Source organism: Phyllobates terribilis, unplaced genomic scaffold, assembly GCF_046119375.1.
Source record: "Phyllobates terribilis strain yellow unplaced genomic scaffold, ASM4611937v1 Scaffold_12__6_contigs__length_324123572, whole genome shotgun sequence".
Taxonomy (NCBI): domain Eukaryota; kingdom Metazoa; phylum Chordata; class Amphibia; order Anura; family Dendrobatidae; genus Phyllobates; species Phyllobates terribilis.
The window spans coordinates 317,107,586-317,134,308 of NW_027362772.1; the positions used below are offsets into that span (position 1 = coordinate 317,107,586).

A 26,723-nucleotide genomic window follows, 5' to 3' on the forward strand; every position below is an offset into this window, starting at 1 on the left:
TGATGCAGTAGATTGTAAGGATGATGGGAGTGATGCAGTAGATTGTAAGGATGATGGGGGTGATGCAGTAGATTGTAAGGATGATGGGAGTGATGCAGTAGATTGTAAGGATGATGGGGGTGATGCAGTAGATTGTAAGGATGATGGGGGTGATGCAGTAGATTGTAAGGATGATGGGAGTGATGCAGTAGATTGTAAGGATGATGGGGGTGATGCAGTAGATTGTAAGGATGATGGGAGTTACTCGCCCATGTACACAGGAGTTATATATGTGGGAAATTGTAGTGTTTTCTTGCTCTGCAGCTATCCGATCTGCGCGGTGAGGAAGCTGCGGCCAGAGTTCACCTGTGCGGCCTCCTGACTCATCGCTAACAGTTTTTTTTCGCTTACTTATGACAAGTTTATTATATTCAATCATGGAAATCTAATTATACGTTGATCATATTTAATTATGAAAATCCAGCTGTGCATGTATTATCATTTAATGATGACGAGCCGCAGGAGAGGAGTCATTAGCATTGAAGGCACATTTCTCATCTGCCCAGATTGGCTTACGCTGCAGGTGCGGACATGCCACCAGATCGGCCTGAGAATCCGGTGAACGCTGCCGAGACTCAGCAGAGGCAGAGAGTAATTATCCGGAGATATGGGGGAAACGAAGGGACCGGGTCCAGAAATCCCGGGACAGTCAGTGAAAATGCTGCGCTCTTTTGTAATGTCTATAAAAAACATTTGAGGCTGAAGAAACTTATATGGATAATTTTAACTGTAATTATCAAGATGTACAGCGGGTACAGAAAGTATTCAGACCCCTTTGCTCAGTATTGAGTAGAAGCCCCCTTTTGAGCTAGTACAGCCATGAGTCTTCTTGGGAATGATGCAACAAGTTTTTCACGCCTGGATTTGGGGGTCCTCGGCCATTCTTCCTGGCAGATCCTCTCCAGTTCCGTCAGGTTGGATGGTGAACGTTGGTGGACAGCTATTTTCAGGTCTCTCCAGAGATACTCAATAGGGTTTAGGTCAGGGCTCTGGCTGGGCCAGTCAAGAATGGTCACAGAGTTGTTCTGAAGCCGCTCCTTTGTTACTTTAGCTGTGTGCTTAGGGTCATTGTCTTGTTGGAAGGTGAACCTTTGGCCAAGTCTGAGATCCAGAGAACTCTGAAAGAGGTTTTCATCCAGGATATCTCTGTACTTGGCTGCATTCATGTTTCCTTCAATTGTAACCAGTCGTCCTGTCCCTGCAGCTGAAAAACACCCCCATAGCATGATGCTGCCACCACCATGTTTCACTGTTGGGATTGTATTGGGCAGGTGATGAGCAGTGCCTGGTTTTCTCCACACATGCCTCTTAGAATTATCACCCAAAAGTTCTATCTTCATCTCATCAGACCAGAGAATCTTATTTCTCATAGTCTGGGAGTCCTTCATGTGTTTTTGAGCAAACTCTATGCGGGCTTTCATATGTCTTGCACTGAGGAGAGGCTTCCGTCGGGCCACTCTGCCATAAAGGCCCAACTGGTGAGGGCTGCAGTGATAGTTGACTTTGTGGAACTTTCTCCCATCTCCCTACTGCATCTCTGGAGCTCAGCCACAGTGATCTTGGGTTTCTTCTTTACCTCTCTCACCAAGGCTCTTCTCCCACGATTGCTCAGTTTGGCTGGACGGCCAGGTCTAGGAAGACTTCTGGTGGTCCCAAGCTTCTTCCATTTAAGGATTATGGAGGCCACTGTGCTCTTAGGAACCTTGAGTAATGCAGAAATTCTTTTGTAACCTTGGCCAGATCTGTGCCTTGCCACAATTCTGTCTCTGAGCTCCTTGGGCAGTTCCTTTGAGCTCATGATTCTCATTTGGTCTGACATGCACTGTGAGCTGTGAGGTCTTATATAGACAGGTGTGTGCCTTTCCAAATCAAGTCCTATCAGTTTAATTAAACACAGCTGGACTCCAATGAAGGAGTAGAACCATCTCAAGGAGGATCACAAGGAAATGGACAGTATGTGACTTAAATATGAGTGTCTGAGCAAAGGGTCTGAATACTTATGACCATGGGATATTTCAGTTTTTCTTTTTTAATAAATTTGCAAACATTTCTACATTTCTGTTTTTTTTCAGTCCAGATGGGGTGCAGAGTGGACTGTAAGGAGAAAAAAATGTACTTTTTAGAATTTACCAAATGGCTGCAATGAAACAAAGAGTGAAAGATTTAAAGGGGTCTGAATACTTTCCGTACGCACTGTAACAATGAATGTAACTAATGTCTGGTATCTGGATTGTGGACTGTAGGTGCGGAGCGCTGATCATGATTTATTATGGTTTTCCAATGTGTCCATTCAGTCAAGCTGGCCTCACTCATATACAGCGCTGGTCATCCGGCTATAGCAGATCTGGTGACGGATTATCAAATCTGTGTTACTGGAACATGGAAAAGCCAAAAATAAGACGGCTGCGCACAGAGCCGCTGCTGCCGCTCAGTGACGGTAGCGCAGGTTATAACACGTTTTATACATCTTGTTATCCACCTGATGGCAGCGCGAGGACTCATGGCCCTATAGAGGATGAAGAAACACTGATCTCTTCTTTAGTTTGCAACTTCAAACAAACGTAGTGTGATCCCTAAATGCATCTACGCACCTCTGACATCCGCCTCTCCCAGCACCCCACACACATGCATTGTAAAGGATCTGGGAATGTTTAGCTGCAAAAAAGAAGACGGAGAGGAGCCTTAATAGCTGTCTACAGATATCTGAAGGGCTGTCACATTGTAGAAGGATCATCTGTATTCTCATTTACACAAGGAAAGACTAGAAGCAATGGGATGAAACTGAAAGGGAGAAGATACAGATTAGATATTAGAAGACACTGTATGACAGTTAGGGTGATTAATGAGTGGAACAGGCGGCCACGAGAGGTGGTGAGGTCTCCTTCAATGGACGTCTTCAGAGGCCAGACAGACATCTGTCTAAGATGGTTTACTGACTCCTGCATTGAGCCGGGGGTTGGACACGAGGACCCTGGAGGTCCCCTCCAACTCTGACATTCTATCATTCTATGATTTGTTCTGAGTAGGAAAAGAGGAGGCAGCCATTGACCCAAACCTGTGTACCTTTCCATACCCTTCTGTTCTCATCCTCAAGACTCCTCTGTTCCCCTCCTCCATCCCTTCCTGCAGACTCCTCTGCCCTCCTCAATCCTCTTTGACTCCTCTATTCTCCTCCTCCAGACTCCTCTGTCCTACTTGACTCCTCTATTCTCCTCCTCCAGACTCCTCTGTCCTCCTTCAGACTCCACTATTCTCCTCCAGACTCTTCTGTCCTCCTTCACACTCCTCTATTCTCCTCCAGACTCCTCTGTCCTCCTTCAGACTCATCTATTCTCCTCCAGACTCCTCTGTTCTCCTTCAGACTCCTCTATTCTCCTCCACACTTCTCTGTCCCCTTTCATACTCCTCTATTCTCCTCCTCCAGACTCCTCTGTCCTCCTTCAGACTCCACTATTCTCCTCCAGACTCTTCTGTCCTCCTTCACACTCCTCTATTCTCCTCCAGACTCCTCTGTCCTCCTTCAGACTCATCTATTCTCCTCCAGACTCCTCTGTTCTCCTTCAGACTCCTCTATTCTCCTCCACACTTCTCTGTCCCCTTTCATACTCCTCTATTCTCCTCCTCCAGACTCCTCTGTTCTCCTTCAGACTCCTCTATTCTCCTCCACACTTCTCTGTCCCCTTTCATACTCCTCTATTCTCCTCCTCCAGACTCCTCTGTCCTCCTTCAGACTCCTCTATTCTCCTCCAGACTTCTCTGTCCCCCTGCACGCTCCTCTATTCTCCTCCTCCAGACTCCTCTGTCCTCCTCCAGACTCCTCTGTCCTTCTTCAGACTCTTCTATTCTCCTCCAGACTTCTCTGTCCCCCTTCACACTCCTCTATTCTCCTCCTCCAAACTCCTCTGTCCTCCTTCAGACTCTTCTATTCTCCTCCAGACTTCTCTGTCCCCCTTCACACTCCTCTATTCTCCTCCTCCAAACTCCTCTGTCCTCCTTCAGACTCTTCTATTCTCCTCCAGACTCCTCTGTCCCCCTTCACACTCCTCTATTCTCCTCCTTTAGACTCCTCTGTCCCCCTGCACACTCCTCTATTCTCCTCCTCCAGACTCCTCTGTCCTCCTCCAGACTCTGCTGTCCTCCTTCAGACTCCTCTTTTCTATTCCAGACTCCTCTATCCTACTTCAGACTTCTCTGTCCTCTTTCAGACTCTTCTATTCTCCTCCAGACTCCTCTGTCCTTCTTCAGACTCTTCTATTCTCCTCCAGACTTCTCTGTCCTCCTTCAGACTCCTCTATTCTCTTCCAGACTCCTCTGTCCTCCTTCAGACTCCTCTATTCTCCTCCTCCAGACTCCTCTGTCCTCCTTCAGACTCTTCTATTGTCCTCCAGACTCCTCTGTCCTCCTTCAGACCCTTCTATTCTCCAGACTCCTCTGTCCCCCTTCACACGCCTCTATTCTCCTCCAGACTTCTCTGTCCCCCTTCACACTCCTCTATTCTCCTCCTCCAGACTCCCCCCCCTTCACACTCCTCTATTCTCCTACAGACTTCTCTGTCCCCCTTCACACTCCTCTATTCTCCTCCTTCAGACTCCTCTGTCCTCCTTCAGACTCCTCTGTCCCCCTTCACACTCCTCTATTCTCCTTTAGACTCTTCTGTCCCCCTTCACACTCCTCTATTCTCCTCTGTCCTCCTTCACACTCCTCTATTCTCCTCCAGACTCCTCTGTCCTCCTTCACACTCCTCTATTCTCCTCTTCCAGACTCCTCTGTCCTCCTTCAGACTCCTCTATTCATCTCCAGACTTCTCTGTCCCCCTGCATACTCCTCTATTCTCCTCCTCCAGACTCCTCTGTCCTCCTCCTGACTCCTCTGTCCTCTTTCAGACTCCTCTATTCTCCTCCAGACTTCTCTGTCCTCCTTCACACTCCTCTATTCTCCTCCAGATTCCTCTGTCCTCCTTCAGAATCTTCTATTCTCCTCCAGACTCCTCTGTCCTCCTTCACACTCCTCTATTCTCCTCCAGACTCCTCTGTCCTCCTTCAGACTCCTCTATTCTCCTCCAGACTCCTCTGTCCTCCTTCAGACTCCTCTATTCTCCTCCTCCAGACTCCTCTGTCCTCCTTCAGACTCTTCTATTCTCCTCCAGACTCCTCTGTCCTCCTTCAGACTCTTCTATTCTCCTCCAGACTTTTCTGTCCCCTTTCACACTCCTCTATTTTCCTCTTCCAGACTCATCTGTCCCCCTTCAAAATCCTCTATTCTCCTCCTCCAGACTCCTCTGTCCCCCTTCACATTTCTCTATTCTCCTCCAGACTCCTCTGTCCTCCTTCAGACTCCTCTATTCTCCTCCTTTAGACTCCTCTGTCCCCCTTCACACTCCTCTATTCTCCAGACTCCTCTGTCCCCCTTCACACTCCTCTATTCTCCTCCTTTAGACTCCTCTGTCCCCCTCCAGACTCCTCTGTCCTCCTTCAGACTCTTCTATTCTCCTCCAGACTTTTCTGTCCCCTTTCACACTCCTCTATTTTCCTCTTCCAGACTCATCTGTCCCCCTTCAAAATCCTCTATTCTCCTCCTCCAGACTCCTCTGTCCCCCTTCACATTTCTCTATTCTCCTCCAGACTCCTCTGTCCTCCTTCAGACTCCTCTATTCTCCTCCTTTAGACTCCTCTGTCCCCCTTCACACTCCTCTATTCTCCAGACTCCTCTGTCCCCCTTCACACTCCTCTATTCTCCTCCTTTAGACTCCTCTGTCCCCCTTCACACTCCTCTATTCTCCTCCAGACTCCTCTGTCCTCCTTCAGACTCCTCTATTCTCCTCCTTTAGACTCCTCTGTCCCCCTTCACACTCCTCTATTCTCCTCCAGACTCCTCTGTCCCCCTTCACACTCCTCTATTCTCCTTTTTTAGACTCCTCTGTCCCCCTTCACACTCCTCTATTCTCCTCCAGACTCCTCTATTCTCCTCCTTTAGACTCCTCTGTCCCCCTTCCGACTCTTCTATTCTCCTCCAGACTCCTCTGTCCCCCTTCACACTCCTCCATTCTCCTTCTCCAGACTCCTCTGTCCTCCTTCAGACTCCTCTGTCCCCTTTCACACTCCTCTATTCTCCTCCAGACTCCTCTGTCCTCCTTCAGACTCCTCTGTCCCCCTTCACACTCCTCTATTCTCCTCCAGACTCCTCTGTCCCCCTTCACACTCGTCTATTCTCCTCCAGACTCCTCTGTCCTCCTTCACACTCGTCTATTCTCCTCCAGACTCCTCTGTCCTCCTTCACACTCCTCTATTCTCCTCCAGACTCCTCTGTCCCCCTTCACACTCCTCTATTCTCCTCCAGACTCTTCTGTCCCCCTTCACACTCCTCTATTCTCCTCCAGACTCCTCTGTCCCCCTTCACACTCCTCTATTCTCCTCCAGACTCCTCTGTCCCCCTTCACACTCCTCTATTCTCCTTCAGACTCCTCTGTCCCCCTTCACACTCCTCTATTCTCCTCCAGACTCCTCTGTCCCCCTTCATACTCCTCTATTCTCTTCCTCCAGACTCCTCTGTCCCCATTCACACTCCTCTATTCTCCTTCAGACTCCTCTGTCCTCCTTCACACTCCTATATTCTCCTCCTTTAGACTCCTCTGTCCCCTTCACACTCCTCTATTCTCCTCCAGACTCCTCTGTCCCCCTTCACACTCCTCCATTCTCCTTCTCCAGACTCCTCTGTCCTCCTTCAGACTCCTCTGTCCCCCTTCACACTCTTCTATTCTCCTCCAGACTCCTCTGTCCCCCTGCACACTCCTCTATTCTCCTCCTCCAGACTCCTCTGTCCTCCTCCAGACTCCTCTGTCCTTCTTCAGACTCTTCTATTCTCCTCCAGACTTCTCTGTCCCCCTTCACACTCCTCTATTCTCCTCCTCCAAACTCCTCTGTCCTCCTTCAGACTCTTCTATTCTCCTCCAGACTCCTCTGTCCCCCTTCACACTCCTCTATTCTCCTCCTTTAGACTCCTCTGTCCCCCTGCACACTCCTCTATTCTCCTCCTCCAGACTCCTCTGTCCTCCTCCAGACTCCGCTGTCCTCCTTCAGACTCCTCTTTTCTATTCCAGACTCCTCTATCCTACTTCAGACTTCTCTGCCCCCCTTCACACCCTCCTTTCTCCTCCTCCAGACTTCTCTGTCCTCTTTCAGACTCTTCTATTCTCCTCCAGACTCCTCTGTCCTTCTTCAGACTCTTCTATTCTCCTCCAGACTTCTCTGTCCTCCTTCAGACTCCTCTATTCTCTTCCAGACTCCTCTGTCCTCCTTCAGACTCCTCTATTCTCCTCCTCCAGACTCCTCTGTCCTCCTTCAGACTCTTCTATTGTCCTCCAGACTCCTCTGTCCTCCTTCAGACTCTTCTATTCTCCAGACTCCTCTGTCCCCCTTCACACGCCTCTATTCTCCTCCAGACTTCTCTGTCCCCCTTCACACTCCTCTATTCTCCTCCTCCAGACTCCCCCCCTTCACACTCCTCTATTCTCCTACAGACTTCTCTGTCCCCCTTCACACTCCTCTATTCTCCTCCTTCAGACTCCTCTGTCCTCCTTCAGACTCCTCTGTCCCCCTTCACACTCCTCTATTCTCCTTTAGACTCTTCTGTCCCCCTTCACACTCCTCTATTCTCCTCTGTCCTCCTTCAGACTCCTCTATTCTCCTCCAGACTCCTCTGTCCTCCTTCACACTCCTCTATTCTCCTCCTCCAGACTCCTCTGTCCTCCTTCAGACTCCTCTATTCTCCTCCAGACTTCTCTGTCCCCCTGCATACTCCTCTATTCTCCTCCTCCAGACTCCTCTGTCCTCCTCCTGACTCCTCTGTCCTCCTTCAGACTCCTCTATTCTCCTCCAGACTTCTCTTTCCTCCTTCACACTCCTCTATTCTCCTCCAGATTCCTCTGTCCTCCTTCAGAATCTTCTATTCTCCTCCAGACTCCTCTGTCCTCCTTCACACTCCTCTATTCTCCTCCAGACTCATCTGTCCTCCTTCAGACTCCTCTATTCTCCTCCTCCAGACTCCTCTGTCCTACTTCAGACTCTTCTATTCTCCTCCAGACTCCTCTGTCCTCCTTCAGACTCTTCTATTCTCCTCCAGACTCATCTGTCCTACTTCAGACTCTTCTATTCTCCTCCAGACTTTTCTGTCCCCTTTCACACTCCTCTATTTTCCTCTTCCAGACTCATCTGTCCCCCTTCAAAATCCTGTATTCTCCTCCTCCAGACTCCTCTGTCCCCCTTCACACTCCTCTATTCTCCTCCAGACTCCTCTGTCCTCCTTCAGACTCCTCTATTCTCCTCCTTTAGACTCCTCTGTCCCCCTTCACACTCCTCTATTCTCCAGACTCCTCTGTCCCCCTTCACACTCCTCTATTCTCCTCCAGACTCCTCTGTCCTCCTTCAGACTCTTCTATTCTCCTCCAGACTCCTCTGTCCTCCTTCAGACTCTTCTATTCTCCTCCAGACTCCTCTGTCCTCCTTCAGACTCTTCTATTCTCCTCCAGACTCCTCTGTCCTCCTTCAGACTCTTCTATTCTCCTCCAGACTTTTCTGTCCCCTTTCACACTCCTCTATTTTCCTCTTCCAGACTCATCTGTCCCCCTTCAGAATCCTCTATTCTCCTCCTCCAGACTCCTCTGTCCCCCTTCACACTCCTCTATTCTCTTCCTTTAGACTCCTCTGTCCCCCTTCACACTCCTCTATTCTCCAGACTCCTCTGTCCCCCTTCACACTCCTCTATTCTCCTCCTTTAGACTCCTCTGTCCCCCTTCACACTCCTCTATTCTCCTCCAGACTCCTCTGTCCCCCTTCACACTCCTCTATTCTCCTCCTTTAGACTCCTCTGTCCCCCTACACACTCCTCTATTCTCCTCCAGACTCCTCTGTCTCCCTTCGCACTCCTCTATTCTCCTCCTTTAGACTCCTCTGTCCCCCTTCACACTCCTCTATTCTCCTCCAGACTCCTCTATTCTCCTCCTTTAGACTCCTCTGTCCCCCTTCCGACTCTTCTATTCTCCTCCAGACTCCTCTGTCCCCCTTCACACTCCTCCATTCTCCTTCTCCAGACTCCTCTGTCCTCCTTCAGACTCCTCTGTCCCCCTTCACCCTCCTCTATTCTCTTCCTTCAGACTCCTCTGTCCCCCTTCACACTCCTCTATTCTCCTCCAGACTCCTCTGTCCTCCTTCAGACTCCTCTGTCCCCCTTCACACTCCTCTATTCTCCTCCAGACTCCTCTGTCCCCCTTCACACTCCTCTATTCTCCTCCAGACTCCTCTGTCCCCCTTCACACTCCTCTATTCTCCTCCAGACTCCTCTGTCCCCCTTCACACTCTTCTTTTCTCCTCCAGACTCCTCTGTCCCCCTTCACACTCCTCCATTCTCCTTCTCCAGACTCCTCTGTCCTCCTTCAGACTCCTCTGTCCCCCTTCACACTCCTCTATTCTCCTCCTTTAGACTCCTATGTCCCCCTTCACACTCCTCCATTCTCCTTCTCCAGACTCCTCTGTCCTCCTTCAGACTCCTCTGTCCCCCTTCACACTCTTCTATTCTCCTCCAGACTCCTCTGTCCTCCTTCACACTCCTCTATTCTCCTCCAGACTCCTCTGTCCCCCTTCACACTCCTCTATTCTCCTCCAGACTCCTCTGTCCTCCTTCAGACTCCTCTGTCCCCCTTCACACTCCTCTATTCTCCTCCAGACTCCTCTGTCCCCCTTCACACTCGTCTATTCTCCTCCAGACTCCTCTGTCCTCCTTCACACTCCTCTATTCTCCTCCAGACTCCTCTGTCCCCTTCACACTCCTCTATTCTCCTCCAAACTCCTCTGTCCCCCTTCACACTCCTCTGTCCTCCTTTAGACTCCTCTGTCCTCCTTCAGACTCCTCTGTCCCCCTTCACACTCCTCTGTCCTCCTTTAGACTCCTCTGTCCCCCTTCAGACTCCTCTGTCCTCCTTTAGACTCCTCTGTCCTCCTTTACACTGCTCTTGGGGCTGATTATCCTTTAGGAGAACCAAAAATCAGACATTGCAATCGAACATGCTCAATAGTTCTCTCCCCTGATGGAGATGGGGCCCCGCGCACATTAGACGCTTGGTCACTTACTGTTTGCACTATGAAGCTATAGATTAGACACAGCTTTTCTTGCTTTCTGACTGACGGGCCATTTGCACTGGCTGAATTCCCGGGGCACTTTGCTGCCAGCAGCGATGATTTCTCAGTGTTTTGCTTGTTCACTGATTATTGGACTCTTATTCAATGTATCACAGACCATCCCCACTGGTGACGATACATATAGTGGTAATTGTGGTTTTGCGCTCTGTCCATGTAGAGGTGCACAGGTGGCAGAGGAGGCAAAGTTGTATTTCCATGTATCCAATAAACATTTCCATTATCACAATTATTTTTCTTTGTATGTTCAGTATCGAACAGCAGTTACTGATATTGAGAGTTTTATACTGGCGATATTAATGGGAATTTGTCAGCAGGTTTTTGCTATTTAATCTGCGAGCAGCATAATGTAGGAGCTGAGACCCTGATTCCAGCGATGTGACAATCATTGGGCTGTGTGCTGTAGTTTCAGTATAATTAGTGTTTTATCAGCAGGAGATTATCACTGCTGGACTAGGTCTCATATGCAGCCCAGTCCAGGTAATCTGTGTAACCCCACCCCCACCTCTGACTGGCTGTTTACTGATAATGTACCGTGTACCCAGGAAGCTGCCAATCAGGGTGTAGCTGTGGTTATACACCGGAAGCTGCCAATCAGTGGTGTGCGTGGGGTTATACACTGGAAGCTGCCAATCACTGATGTGTGTGGGGTTATACAGAGCTCAGCATTCCGAGCACTGTTACATCTATAGCCGAGAACACAGGGATTCTATCCAAACTGCAGCCAGCCCGATGCTGTGTGCGGATGTGCTGGATGCACGAGGACAATCCTGTACAGACCTATGGGATCAGGACTGCAGGATCAATCCTGTGTGCGGATGTGCTGGATGCCCGAGGACAATCCTGTACAGACCTATGGGATCAGGACTGCAGGATCAATCCTGTGTGCGGATGTGCTGGATGCCCGAGGACAATCATGTACAGACCTATGGGATCAGGACTGCAGGATCAATCCTGTGTGCGGATGTGCTGGATGCCCGAGGACAATCCTGTACAGACCTATGGGATCAGGACTGCAGGATCAATCCTGTGTGCGGATGTGCTGGATGCCCGAGGACAATCCTGTACAGACCTATGGGATCAGGACTGCAGGATCTATCCTGTGTGCGGATGTGCTGGATGCCCGAGGACAATCCTGTACAGACCTATGGGACCAGGACTGCAGGACCGATCCTGTGTGCGGATGTGCTGGATGACCGAGGACAATCCTGTACAGACCTATGGAATCAGGACTGCAGGACCGATCCTGTGTGCGGATGTGCTGGATGCCTGAGGACAATCCTGAACAGACCTATGGGATCAGGACTGCAGGACCGATCCTGTGTGCGGATGTGCTGGATGCCCGAGGACAATCCTGTACAAACCTATGGGATCAGGACTGCAGGATCAATCCTGTGTGCGGATGTGCTGGATGCACGAGGACAATCCTGTACAGACCTATGGGATCAGGACTGCAGGACCGATCCTGTGTGTGGATGTGCTGGATGCCCGAGGACAATCCTGTACAGACCTATGGGATCAGGACTGCAGGACCGATCCTGTGTGCGGATGTGCTGGATGCCCGAGGACAATCCTGTACAGACCTATGGGATCAGGACTGCAGGATCAATCCTGTGTGCGGATGTGCTGGATGCCCGAGGACAATCCTGAACAGACCTATGGGATCAGGACTGCAGGACCGATCCTGTGTGCGGATGTGCTGGATGCCCGAGGACAATCCTGTACAAACCTATGGGATCAGGACTGCAGGACCGATCCTGTGTGCGGATGTGCTGGATGCACGAGGACAATCCTGTACAGACCTATGGGATCAGGACTGCAGGACCGATCCTGTGTGCGGATGTGCTTGATGTCCAAGGACAATCCTGTACAGACCTATGGGGTCAGAACTGCAGTACCGATCCTGTGCGCGGATGTGCTGGATGCCCGAGGACAATCCTGTACAGACCTATGGGATCAGGACTGCAGGATCAATCCTGTGTGCGGATGTGCTGGATGCCCGAGGACAATCCTGTACAGACCTATGGGATCTGGACTGCAGGACCAATCCTGTGTGCGGATGTGCTGGATGCACGAGGACAATCCTGTACAGACCTATGGGATCAGGACTGCAGGATCAATCCTGTGTGCGGATGTGCTGGATGCACGAGGACAATCCTGTACAGACCTATGGGATCAGGACTGCAGGATCAATCCTGTGTGCGGATGTGCTGGATGCCCGAGGACAATCCTGTACAGACCTATGGGATCAGGACTGCAGGACCGATCCTGTGTGCGGATGTGCTCGATGTCCAAGGACAATCCTGTACAGACCTATGGGGTCAGAACTGCAGTACCGATCCTGTGCGCGGATGTGCTGGATGCCCGAGGACAATCCTGTACAGACCTATGGGATCAGGACTGCAGGATCAATCCTGTGTGCGGATGTGCTGGATGCCCGAGGACAATCCTGTACAGACCTATGGGATCTGGACTGCAGGACCAATCCTGTGTGCGGATGTGCTGGATGCACGAGGACAATCCTGTACAGACCTATGGGATCAGGACTGCAGGATCAATCCTGTGTGCGGATGTGCTGGATGCCCGAGGACAATCCTGTACAAACCTATGGGATCAGGACTGCAGGACCGATCCTGTGTGCGGATGTGCTGGATGCCCGAGGACAATCCTGTACAAACCTATGGGATCAGGACTGCAGGACCGATCCTGTGTGCGGATGTGCTGGATGCCCGAGTACAATCCTGTACAGACCTATGGGATCAGGACTGCAGGATCGATCCTGTGTGCGGATGTGCTGGATGCCCGAGGACAATCCTGAACAGACCTATGGGATCAGGACTGCAGGACCGATCCTGTGTGCGGATGTGCTGGATGCCCGAGGACAATCCTGTACAGACCTATGGGATCAGGACTGCAGGACCGATCCTGTGTGCGGATGTGCTGGATGCCCGAGGACAATCCTGTACAGACCTATGGGATCAGGACTGCAGGACCGATCCTGTGTGCGGATGTGCTGGATGCACGAGGACAATCCTGTACAGACCTATGGGATCAGGACTGCAGGACCGATCCTGTGTGCGGATGTGCTGGATGCCTGTGGACAATCCTGAACAGACCTATGGGATCAGGACTGCAGGACCGATACTGTGTGCGGATGTGCTGGATGCCCGAGGACAATCCTGTACAAACCTATGGGATCAGGACTGCAGGACCGATCCTGTGTGCGGATGTGCTGGATGCCCGAGGGCAATCCTGTACAGACCTAAGGGGTCAAGACTGCAGGACCGATCCTGTGTGCGGATGTGCTGGATGCCCGAGGACAATCCTGTACAGACCTATGGGATCAGGACTGCAGGACCGATCCTGTGTGCGGATGTGCTGGATGCCCGAGGACACTCCTGTACAGACCTATGGGATCAGGACTGCAGGACCGATCCTGTGTGCGGATGTGCTGGATGCCCGAGGACAATCCTGTACAGACCTATGGGATCAGGACTCATCCTGTTTGCAGATATGCTGGATGCCCGAGGACAATCCTGTACAGACCTATGGGATCAGGACTGCAGGACCGATCCTGTGTGCGGATGTGCTCGATGTCCAAGGACAATCCTGTACAGACCTATGGGATCAGGACTGCAGGATCAATCCTGTGTGCGGATGTGCTGGATGCCCGAGGACAATCCTGTACAGACCTATGGGATCAGGACTGCAGGATCGATCCTGTGTGCGGATGTGCTGGATGCCTGAGGACAATCCTGAACAGACCTATGAGATCAGGACTGCAGGACCGATTCTGTGTGCGGATGTGCTGGATGCCCGAGGACAATCCTGTACAATCCTATGGGATCAAGACTGCAGGACCGATCCTGTGTGTGGATGTGCTGGATGCCCGAGGACAATCCTGAACAGACCTATGAGATCAGGACTGCAGGACCGATTCTATGTGCAGAATTGCTGGATGTCCGAGGACAATCCTGTACAAACCTATGAGGTCAGGACTGCAGGACCGATCCTGTGTGCGGATGTGCTGGATGCCCGAGTACAATCCTGTACAGACCTATGGGATCAGGACTGCAGGACCGATCCTGTGTGTGGATGTGCTGGATGCCCGAGGACAATCCTGTACAGACCTATGGGATCAGGACTGCAGGACCGATCCTGTGTGCGGATGTGCTCGATGTCCAAGGACAATCCTGTACAGACCTATGGGATCAGGACTGCAGGATCAATCCTGTGTGCGGATGTGCTGGATGCCCGAGGACAATCCTGTACAGACCTATGGGGTCAGGACTGCAGTACCGATCCTGTGCGCGGATGTGATGGATGCCCGAGGACAATCCTGTACAGACCTATGGGATCAGGACTGCAGGATCAATCCTGTGTGCGGATGTGCTGGATGCCCGAGGACAATCCTGTACAGACCTATGGGATCAGGACTGCAGGACCGATCCTGTGCGTGGATGTGCTGGATGCACGAGGACAATCCTGTACAGACCTATGGGATCAGGACTGCAGGACCGATCCTGTGTGCGGATGTGCTGGATGCCCGAGGACAATCCTGTACAGACCTATGGAATCAGGACTGCAGGACCGATCCTGTGTGTGGATGTGCTGGATGCCCGAGGACAATCCTGTACAGACCTATGGGGTCAGGACTGCAGGACCGATTCTATGTGCGGAAGTGCTGGATGTCCGAGGACAATCCTGTACAAACCTATGAGGTCAGGACTGCAGGACCGATCCTGTGTGTGGATATGCTGGATGCCCGAGGACAATCCTGTACAAACCTATGGAATCAGGACTGCAGGACCGATTCTATGTGCGGAAGTGCTGGATGTCCGAGGACAATCCTGTACAAACCTATGAGGTCAGGACTGCAGGACCGATCCTGTGTGCGGATGTGCTGGATGTCCGAGGACAATCCTGTACAGACCTATGGGATCAGGACTGCAGGATCAATCCTGTGTGCGGATGTGCTGGATGCCCGAGGACAATCCTGTACAGACCTATGGAATCAGGACTGCAGGATCAATCCTGTGTGCGGATGTGCTGGATGCCCGAGGACAATCCTGTACAGACCTATGGGGTCAGGACTGCAGTACCGATCCTGTGTGCGGATGTGCTGGATGCCCGAGGACAATCCTGTACAGACCTTTGGGATCAGGACTGCAGGACCGATCCTGTGCGCGGATGTGCTGGATGCCCGAGGACAATCCTGTACAGACCTATGGAATCAGGACTGCAGGACCGATCCTGTGTGCGGATGTCCTGGATGCCCGAGGACAATCCTGTACAGACCTATGGGGTCAGGACTGCAGGACCGATCCTGTGCGCGGATGTGCTGGATGCCCGAGGACAATCCTGTACAGACCTATGGAATCAGGACTGCAGGACCGATCCTGTGTGCGGATGTGCTGGATGCCCGAGGACAATCCTGTACAGACCTATGGAATCAGGACTGCAGGACCGATCCTGTGTGCGGATGTGCTGGATGCCCGAGGACAATCCTGTACAGACCTATGGGATCAGGACTGCAGGACCGATCCTGTGTGTGGATGTGCTGGATGCCCGAGGACAATCCTGTACAGACCTATGGGATCAGGACTGCAGGATCAATCCTGTGTGCGGATGTGCTGGATGCCCGAGGACAATCCTGTACAGACCTATGGGATCAGGACTGCAGGACCGATCCTGTGTGCGGATGTGCTGGATGCCCGAGGACAATCCTGTACAGACCTATGGGATCAGGACTGCAGGACCGATCCTGTGTGCGGATGTGCTGGATGCCCGAGGACAATCCTGTACAGACCTATGGGATCAGGACCGCAGGACCGATCCTGTGTGCGGATGTGCTGGATGCCTGAGGACAATCCTGTACAGACTTATGGGGTCAGGACTGCAGGACCGATCCTGTGTGCGGATGTGCTGGATGCCCGAGGACAATCCTGTACAGACCTATGGGATCAGGACTGCAGGACCGATCCTGTGTGCGGATGTGCTGGATGCCCGAGGACAATCCTGTACAGACCTATGGGGTCAGGACTGCAGGACCGATCCTGTGTGCGGATGTGCTGGATGCCCGAGGACAATCCTGTACAGACCTATGGGGTCAGGACTGCCAGCATTCTGTCTCTGGTGTCTCACCACCATGCTGGACAGAAAATACAAGGGATGGCTGGATGTGTGGGAACTCCAGTAAAGGTTAGTGTCCTAAGATGTTGTGTGACATTGCGTTGTGTGAACCTGTGTTGTGTGACCTTGTGTTATATAACGTTGTTTCATTGTGTTGTGACATTGTGTTGTGACATTGTGTTGTGACATTGTGTTGTGTGACATTGTGTTGTGTGATGTTGTGTGACATTGTGTTGTGTGATGTTGTGTGACGGTGCATTGTGTGACCTTATGTTGTGTGACGGTGCATTGTGTGACGTTGTGTTGTGTGACCTTGTGTTGTGTGACCTTATGTTGTGTGACGGTGCATTGTGTGACCTTGTGTTGTTTGACGTTGCGTTGTGTGACCTTATGTTGTGTGACGGTGCATTGTGTGACGTTGTGTTGTGTGACGTTGCGTTGTGTGACCTTATGTTGTGTGACGGTGCATTGTGTGACGTTGCGTTGTGTGACCTTATGTTGTGTGACGGTGCATTGTGTGACCTTGTGTTGTGTGACCTTATGTTGTGTGACCTTATGTTGTGTGACCTTATGTTGTGTGACGGTGCATTGTGTGATGTGTGACGTTGCGTTGTGTGACCTTGTGTTGTGTGACCTTATGTTGTGTGACGGTGCATTGTGTGACGTTGTGTTGTGTGACGTTGTGTTGTGTGACCTTATGTTGTGTGACGGTGCATTGTGTGACCTTGTGTTGTGTGACGTTGCATTGTGTGACGTTGTGTTGTGTGACCTTGTGTTGTGTGACCTTATGTTGTGTGACGGTGCATTGTGTGACCTTGTGTTGTGTGACGTTGCATTGTGTGACGTTGTGTTGTGTGACCTTGTGTTGTGTGACCTTATGTTGTGTGACGGTGCATTGTGTGACGTTGTGTTGTGTGACCTTGTGTTGTGTGACCTTGTGTTGTGTGACGTTGCATTGTGTGACCTTGTGTTGTGTGACCTTATGTTGTGTGACGTTGTGTTGTGTGACCTTATGTTGTGTGACGGTGCATTGTGTGACGTTGTGTTGTGTGACGTTGCATTGTGTGATGTTGTGTGATGTGTTGTAACCTTGTGTTGTGTGACGTTGTTTCTGCCGGACACAGTTAACGCTCCCATTGTGTTCACATTGACAGGCTCATCACCGCTTCGGTCATACCCTCTCCTCTCCGTCATCAGCCGCCAGCCCGGGCTCCTCAGCCACATCGTCCCCTCCACGTCCTCCTCACCCATTCAGGTCTTGTCTCCCACACATCTTTCTCCGCCATGTGTGCGCTCAGAGACCCCGGCCAGCGAAGCTCCGCTAAGCAGCGAATCAGAACTTGAACAGACGGCCCCTCGTCTGAAGAAGCCGCGGCGCAGCAGAACCATATTCACCGAGATTCAGCTCATGGGGCTGGAAAAGAAATTCCAGAAGCAAAAATATCTGTCCACCCCGGACCGGTGAGTACACGTGAGGCTCCTGGCGGAGTCTGTTATAGGGCCCCACATTTTATTATAGGGTCCCACATCCCATTATAGAGCCCCGCATCCTATTATAGGGCCCCGACATCCTATTATAGGGCCCCATCTTCTGTTATAGGGCCCTCGCATTCTATTATAATGTCCTCACATTCTGTTATAGGGCGCTGACATCCTATTATAGGGCTCCACATCCTATTATAAGGCCCTGCATCCTATTATAGGGCCCCCACATGCTATTATAGGGCCCCCACATCCTGTTATAGGGCCCCACATCCTATTATAGGGCCCTCACATTCTATTATAGGGCCCCACATCCTATTATAGGGCCCTCACATTCTATTATAGGGCCCCACATCCTATTATAGGGCCCTCACATTCTATTATAGGGCTCCACATCCTATTATAAGGCCCTGCATCCTATTATAGGGCCCCCACATCCTGTTATAGGGCCCCCACATGCTATTATAGGGCCCCCACATCCTGTTATAGGGCCCCACATTCTGTTATAGAGCCCTGACATCCTATTATAGGGCCCCACATCCTATTATAGGGCCCTGACATCCTATTATAGCGCCCCACATCCTATTATAGGGCCCCACATTCTGTTATAGAGCCCCCACATGCTATTATAGGGCCCCACATTCTGTTATAGGGCCCTGACATCCTATTATATGGCCCCACATCCTATTATAGGGCCCTGACATCCTATTATAGGGCCCCCACATCCTGTTATAGGGCCCCACATTCTGTTATAGAGCCCCACATCCTATTATAGACAATGGCTCCAGACTGCAGTGAAGGCTTTTTCTGGGCAGTAGGATAATTCACTTATCTCACCTCCGCACTTCCCCGTGTTATTTTATTGCTATCTCATGGGGCACAGGGCTCCTGGAGGAGCATCACCTTCACCTTGCAGGCTCCTGGAGGAGCATTTCCTTCACCTTGCAGGCTCCTAGAGGAGCATCGCCTTCACCTTGCAGGCTCCTGGAGGAGCATCACCTTCACCTTGCAGGCTCCTCGAGGAGCATTTCCTTCACCTTGCAGGCTCCTCGAGGAGCATCGCCTTCACCTTGCAGGCTCCTCGAGGAGCATCACCTTCACCTTGCAGGCTCCTCGAGGAGCATTTCCTTCACCTTGCAGGCTCCTGGAGGAGCATCGCCTTCACCTTGCAGGCTCCTGGAGGAGCATCACCTTCACCTTGCAGGCTCCTGGAGGAGCATCGCCTTCACCTTGCAGGTTCCTGGAGGAGCATCGCCTTCACCTTGCAGGCTCCTCGAGGAGCATCGCCTTCACCTTGCAGGCTCCTCGAGGAGCATCACCTTCACCTTGCAGGCTCCTCGAGGAGCATCGCCTTCACCTTGCAGGCTCCTGGAGGAGCATCGCCTTCACCTTGCAGGCTCCTCGAGGAGCATCGCCTTCACCTTGCAGGCTCCTCGAGGAGCATCACCTTCACCTTGCAGGCTCCTCGAGGAGCATCGCCTTTACCTTGCAGGTTCCTGGAGGAGCATCGCCTTCACCTTGCAGGCTCCTCGAGGAGCATCGCCTTCACCTTGCAGGCTCCTCGAGGAGCATCACCTCCACCTTGCAGGCTCCTCGAGGAGCATCACCTTCTGCTCTGAGGACATAGTTTTTGCATTATAGTATTCTGAAAAGTAAGACTATAAAATATATTATCATTGTCCAGGGACCCAACAGCGATCCCCAGTGCAGAGGTTTGTAGCTCGTCCCTAGCAGATGAGCGGCGTGCACTTCCATCAGCTTGAATATCAGCCGGTCCCTGTCCTCCCCCGAGCGGCAGCCCCCTGTGACAATAAATGGTTCTATTCAGTCTCATTTCAGACGGTTTTCATTGGCATTCTCTGCCAACCTAAGTCCACTCCAGCTGTTTGTGCTTAAACGGTTCCCCAGCTGCAGGGTGATGTCAGCCCACGGCCAAATCCCATCTACAGCTCTGGCATCTGAGCTGGCACAAGTGCTCGGCGCGGAGGATCAATGGGTCCGCCTGTTACCCACATGCCTGAGATCAGAGGCATTCACACAAATAGAAGGAATTTCTGTGACGTGAGACTCGTACTCTGGTCAGATCCAAGCTCCTGTTCACATGTCAGATCCCATCTTGTGAGATCTGCTCCAACCCGACGCGCAGATATGATCTGGTAACACGGGGACTAATGATTATTCTCAGTCTGTCCCTGGCACTGACTGCTGCGCTCCTTTTCAGGCTGGACCTGGCACAGTCGTTGGGATTGACGCAGCTTCAAGTCAAGACGTGGTATCAGAATCGAAGAATGAAGTGGAAAAAAATAGTAAGTTCACGGTGATTCATCCAGATGCCGTAGATGATGATGTTTCATATGATGCCACTAATAATTGTCGCATCCGCAGATCAGATACGAATGATGGAAAACCTGTCACTGAGAACTAATCCTAGAAAATACTACAATTCTGGTATTTTACTGCTGGATTTGTCTCCACGTGTCACGTATTATCGTGATGCCACATTGTACTCACAGATCGTGGATTAGTTGTGGAATAGTTATAACTAGTGTTGAGCGAGTATGTTCTGTTCTGAGTATGCTCGGGCCGAGCTCCCAGTATTTACAGCTGCTCGGTGATATGGTTGAATCGCTCCCATGTGCATGATTTGCAACTGTTTGACAGTTTTAGTACATATAAGGAATGTGTAAGAAACAGACATTCCTCACATGTAATAAAACTGTCAAACAGTTGCAAATCATGCACATGGGAGCGATTCAACCATATCACCGAGCAGCTGTAAATACTCGGAGCTCGGCCCGAGCATACTCGGCGAAAGGGTTAATAGAACATACTCACTCAACACTAGTTATAACCTAAAGCTGTAACTGGAAGCTCCTGAGCCCTAACTCACATCTGTGCCAGCAGCCGGGTAACCGGCCACCTCGTAATGCCCCTGTATTACCGATCGCCAGTCATTAGTGCTGCAGTACGAGATGCCGAGGGCTGGTACGGACCAATCATAGTCCTACTTTAGGATGGGGAATCGGACACACAGGTGCCTGGGATAAATGATGCCTGAAGATGTCATTCACAAGGCTGTCATTGTATTCCTAGTATCCAGGGTCAGACATGACCAGTTCGGTGGAGGAGCTCGTTAATGAACTCCACTTAATGAGAGCTGACGCTCAAACAAACAAAGTCATCGACAATCATTATTATTTATACATTTATTTCATTCTCACAACACATTGAGGCAAAATATTAAGAATTTATGGCAGGATAATTCAGAAACGGACCAAAAGCAGATATGAGAAGTACTGGGAGGGTGGATATCCTGTATAGTGGTGTCCACATCCGCCCAATACAATCTGTCAGTGTTCCTCAGTCATTGCTTCTTATCATATTGACGGGGATATGAGGAATGGACTTTTCAGGTCCATACAAAGTGTTACTGGAGGCCGGGGGTCTCCAATGAGGCCGTGGGTCAATCAATGAGCTCCATCCGACCTACTGATACTCTCAACATGCGCAGTATACATTCTGAAAAGACGATCGCTGTGATCCAATGTGCTGTTAGGTTGTAAGCAAAAGCCCAATTCAATTTATAATAAGTGAACAATTATCATACACTTCTCCATAGGTCCTCAAGGGTGGACAGGAGGCGCCCACCAAGCCAAAAGGACGTCCAAAGAAAAATTCTATCCCAACGTCAGAGGAAATCGAGGCAGAGGAGAAACTGCAGAAACAGGTTCAAGAGGCTAAATCCGAGGAGGAGCAAGAAACCGTGGCGGAAGAAGGTCAGGATGAGCAAACTCTGAAGGAAAATGAAGATGATGAGAAGGAACTGGAGTCAGGGTCACCTCCCGCCACGTCTACATCACAGCCAAATATCCCAACAAATGACAGGGGATCCTCCAGTTAAAAATAAAAGGACACAAGGAGTTTGTCATGAACGTGGCCAAGCTGCCCCCGTAGTCTCAGGGTTACCCGGTGTGTGCAGACCCTGACCCGCAAGGCAATGTTACCTCTAAGTCCTTTTATCTAGAAGGAAAAGGTTAAAGCCGCATGGAGGAGGGAAGAGAATGGAGGATCTCCGTGACTAATGGTGTCTGTGCAGACAAGACTGGGAATTTTTGCTGTGTTTGGAAACAATTGGACAGTGTATATATAGTGTTCTTTATTATTGTGCCAAAAACTGCAGTGAAAAGGGTGAAGATAGCCAAAAAATGGGAAAGAAGCTGTTTTCCCAGTGTAACTTACTTGAGAACGCTTTCACATTAAGTGCCTTTTTGCATGTGGAATCCTGTTTTGTGTTAATTAATGACTGCAGTCATTTAATCTCTTCTTTATTCAGGACTGGGGATCCATAGTATGGGCAGTAAGAGGCGTCCGTCAGTCAGTGCAACAGACGTCCTCTCAGGACGCAGGGCTCAGGCGCCATAGAAATGTCCCCAGAAGGTCACACCGTGCCTTCTCTGCAGTACAGAGGATACTGTTGTATCACTGATAGAAATATACAATGTGCTAGACCGCTGCTCCCCAACTCCAGTCCTCAAGGCCACCAACAGGTCATGTTTTCGGGATTTCCTTAATATTGCACAGGTGATGGAATTATCACCTGGGAAATACCAGGGAAATCCTGAAAACATTATCTGTTGGAGGCCTTGAGGACTGGAGTTGGGGAACCCTGGAGTAGACGATCCAAAGATGATGCAAGTAGCTCTCACCAAAGACTGGACGGTAGCGGCAGCTTATGCTGCAAACAATTCACACTGCGTATTCTCAGGTCAATGAAAATATATAGTCCGAAGACTAAGGGGCAACAGCTGGAACAATCATGAAATCTTATTGTCTGAAAACAATATCAATTATCAGCCGACCTGCCCAGAACATACATGAAACAACGGCACTTACTTTGCTACAATAAACTCTCATGTCATATACAGAAAAGTTCTGAAACTTTCAAATAAACTTTCTGCTGAGTTAAAGACGCTTGCTGCCAGCGAATGGGATATCATTCCTCTTTACATTTCCAGGTTGATAATCTGTACAGACCTGGGAATTCTCACAGCTGAGGGTTTTGCTACATTGTGTCTATTCTAGACACAACTCAAATGAGAAAAGCAGCCTGGTCAGGACAGAGCTTCAGTTTACAGAGGACAAATGATCAGTTATGAGAGGAATCAAGTCACAATGGCTACAAATCTCTGAATATAAAGTACGAGGATCCCCATTCACTAACAGCAAGCTGAGATTTTGAAAATGGGGTAAAATAATATCACAAAGAAGGAGATTTTTTTAGGACTGGCATTTTATAGACCAGACTTAAAACCATGTTGCCTTGTAATAAAGCTGATGCATCTTAGGCTGTCCTAAAACAGGACACGAATGTGCGTCTGGTGTAAACTGATGTCATTTGTAAGATTAAGGGCGCAGTCAGACGGCCGTATAAATCAGAACGCGGTGCACGGACTGGTGGCGGCTCCCGCGGCCCCAACGTCACATAGAGATCCATGAAGCTGTCACACTCGGTCAGAGAGCCGCGGCCGTCCGTGCACCGCCTTCTGATCTCCACCGCCGTCTGACTGCTTCTTCACTGTTTTTACCAATGAAAAATCTGTTAGGTCTCATTCAGACGTCCGCGTTTATTCACAAATGCAAAACAATGGTAGGAGTGTCACAGATATATCTGTCCCCACTGATTTCCCACCGATTCGGCAGGGTGCACCATCTTCATGACAATCACATGATATGAGGAGGACACTCTGGACATCTCTCAATGGTTTTCTAGATTTACAATTGTTTAAATCCCAGAGCTTAGATACATCGTAGAAAGTTGCAGAACCTTTCATTACACAGTGATTGACAGGTCGCCGGCACCTGACCTGCTGCTATAGAGAATACTGAGATTTTACATGAAATACCCCTGGGGCGTCATGTCTCAGAACTTTACATTGTTATGTTCCTCTGTTTCCCTCCAGAACATTGTTGAACAAACTGGGCGTTACCATTATTTTACAAGTGGGTGTGTCCCTGTAGTCTCAAACTGTCAGCACTGATTGGACATAGTCAATGTGGAAAAACACGCCCCAAACTGGTAACGCCCACCTGTCATACTGTCAGGCTCGGACTGGCCCACCAGAGAGCAGGAGAATTCCCAGGTGGGCCCCTGTGAAGGAGTCCTGATAAGCGATAATAATACGCTTGATGTAATATTTACAGAGAAATGAACACTCTAATCACCAATAGTGGCCCTCAGATTCTATATTACTGGGGGGCCCCTTGCAGCCCAGTCTGACACTGCATACTGTACCTAATGGGGGAATAGCAGGATCAGCACAACACAGATTTTTAAGTAAAAATGTCACAGAAACGTTATTCCTGAAATAAGAAAAACCCATTTATAGGAACTAGAAAACCCCATTACCTTTACTCATGTAGTCAGGAGCACAAGAGTATATGTCAGAGGCCTAATGTAGCTTCCTTACTGCCTAGTAGTTGGCTCCTTTTAGGCTCCGCTCCACCAGGACAGAGTTTACCTGTGGTGCCTGCAGGAGTCTGTGGTAGTCTGGGACACACCTCCTGTCTTCCATTCTCTCAGGTTGCTGCTTCCTCCCCTGCTATGATTGGCTGCTATATAACAGAAGTGGATCCCAGTATCAGCAGGAGGTCCGTGCAGGGAGTGATCACCGCTGCTTTACAGCCTGTGATTACACAATATGGTTTACTACCACTACCCCACCAGGGGGAAAAGAACTTCCACACAAATTCTGAGCCTGACGAAAGAGGCTCGGAGGGTTCCTGTAAGACTTATATTAAAGTCAGCAATGTCATGTCACATTGCAAGGCTCGTTAAAGGGTCGATATTGACTTTTTGGACTACTACTTCCAATAAGTGGCGCTAGAGGTCCAGTGCTCTTCCTCTCTGGATGGTGAAGCCCCTCATGGCTCGGAGTGACCCACCCACCTTTTCTCAGGTTTCAGACTGCAGGGTTACCTTTTAACACTTAAGACATTTTTAGGTTCAGTATTCAGGGCTGATTCTGCTACCGAGCTCCATACCTCCCGCACATATACACGAGACAAATGTGGCTGATAACAGAGAATTACAGCTGGCTTCCAATCTAAAAACCTCAGCGGGGTATTATTACCTGTCACACGGTACAATTAATAGCTACAACTGGGATACAGCCGGAATCGAACATTACAGGCAACAATGATCTCATGTCTATGGCAGATTTACAACCAATTCACCCACCGGCAAAAAAGAGCCAGAAAAGGTCGTGATCAGAGACCAGACCCCCCAAAATGTCGTCTCTTCATCCACACTGTACATTAGATTCCCACTTTCCTCTCATTGTTTTTAAATTGCCTTAAAGAAAAAAGACACTTAAAGAAGTGTTTCCCTGGAGCGCATGTCTGATTGTGAAATGTGTAACACTGACCTGGAAGAAGATTTATAATAAAATATCTATTTTTAAAAATAATTTAGAAGTGAAATGAAAATATTTGTTCAGTGTTTTCTTTCTTTTTTTACTTTGGATGTAGAAAATATTGATGAGTTACTGAGAAATAAAGAGAATAACTTACAATTATTACTGTGATGAGGATGGTCACATACTGCCGGACCTCACAGACGAAAGGACGCGGCTATCGGCCATCACAAGGGGGTCCATATACAGTATAGCCGTGGATCCAGCCACGTTATGTTTTACACTTACTGATTACGGGTCTAATAGTTTGACATGTGGATATATATTACATTACTTACAGTATGTATTGATCCTGAGTTACATCCTGTATTATACTCCAGAGCTGCACTCACTATTCTGCTGGTGCAGTCACTGTGTACATACATTACATTACTGATCCTGAGTTACATCCTGTATTATACTCCAGAGCTGCACTCACTATTCTGCTGGTGCAGTCACTGTGTACATACATTACATTACTGATCCTGAGTTACCTCCTGTATTATACTCCAGAGCTGCACTCACTATTCTGCTGGTGCAGTCACTGTGTACATACATTACATTACTGATCCTGAGTTACATCTTGTATTATACTCCAGAGCTGCACTCACTATTCTGCTGGTGCAGTCACTGTGTACATACAGTACAGACCAAAAGTTTGGACACACCTTCTCATTTAAAGATTTTTCTGTATTTTCTTGACTATGGAAATTGTACATTCACACTGAAGGCATCAAAACTATGAATTAACACATGTGGAATTATATACTTAACAAAAAAGTGTGAAACAATTGAAAATATGTCCTATATTCTATGTTCTTCAAAGTAGCCACCTTTTGCTTTGATGACTGCTTTGCACACTCTTGGCATTCTCTTGATGAGCTTCAAGAGGTAGTCACCGGAAATGGTTTTCACTTCACAGGTGTGCCCTGTCAGGTTTAACAAGTGGGATTGGGACCGTCAGTTGTGTTGTGAGAAGTCTGGTGGATACACAGCTGATAGTCCTACTGAATAGACTGTTAGAATTTGTATTATGGCAAGAAAAAAACAGCTAAGTAAAGAAAAATGTGTGGCCATCATTACTTTAAGAAATGAAGGTCAGTCAGTCCGAAAAATTGGGAAAACTTTGAATGTGTCCCCAAGTGCAGTTGCAAAAACCATCAAGCGCTACAAAGAAACTGGCTCACATGAGGACCGCCCCAGGAAATGAAGACCAAGAGTCACCTCTGCTTCTGAGGATAAGTTTATCTGAGTCACCAGCCTCAGAAATCGCAGGTTAACAGCAGCTCAGATTAGAGACCAGGTCAATGCCACACAGAGTTCTAGCAGCAGACACATCTCTACAACAACTGTTAAGAGGAGACTTTGTGCAGCCGGCCTTCATGGTAAAATAGCTGCTAGGAAACCTCTGCTAAGGACAGACAACAAGCAG

At 49.5% G+C, this 26,723-nt stretch overlaps 1 protein-coding gene across 1 annotated transcript in view; it reads left to right on the forward strand.

Moving 5' to 3' along the window:
* The window catches only part of BARX2 (BARX homeobox 2), a 75,929-nt gene extending 50,623 nt beyond the window's left edge, over window positions 1-25,306 (forward strand). Inside the window, exons 3-5 of the mRNA XM_073657447.1 lie at window positions 17,513-17,819; window positions 20,062-20,146; window positions 21,460-25,306. Of these exons, the coding sequence (XP_073513548.1) occupies window positions 17,513-17,819; window positions 20,062-20,146; window positions 21,460-21,741 (674 nt within the window). The 3' untranslated portion in view covers window positions 21,742-25,306. The remainder of the gene's footprint in view (window positions 1-17,512; window positions 17,820-20,061; window positions 20,147-21,459) is intronic.
* The last annotated feature ends 1,417 nt before the right edge of the window (window positions 25,307-26,723 follow it).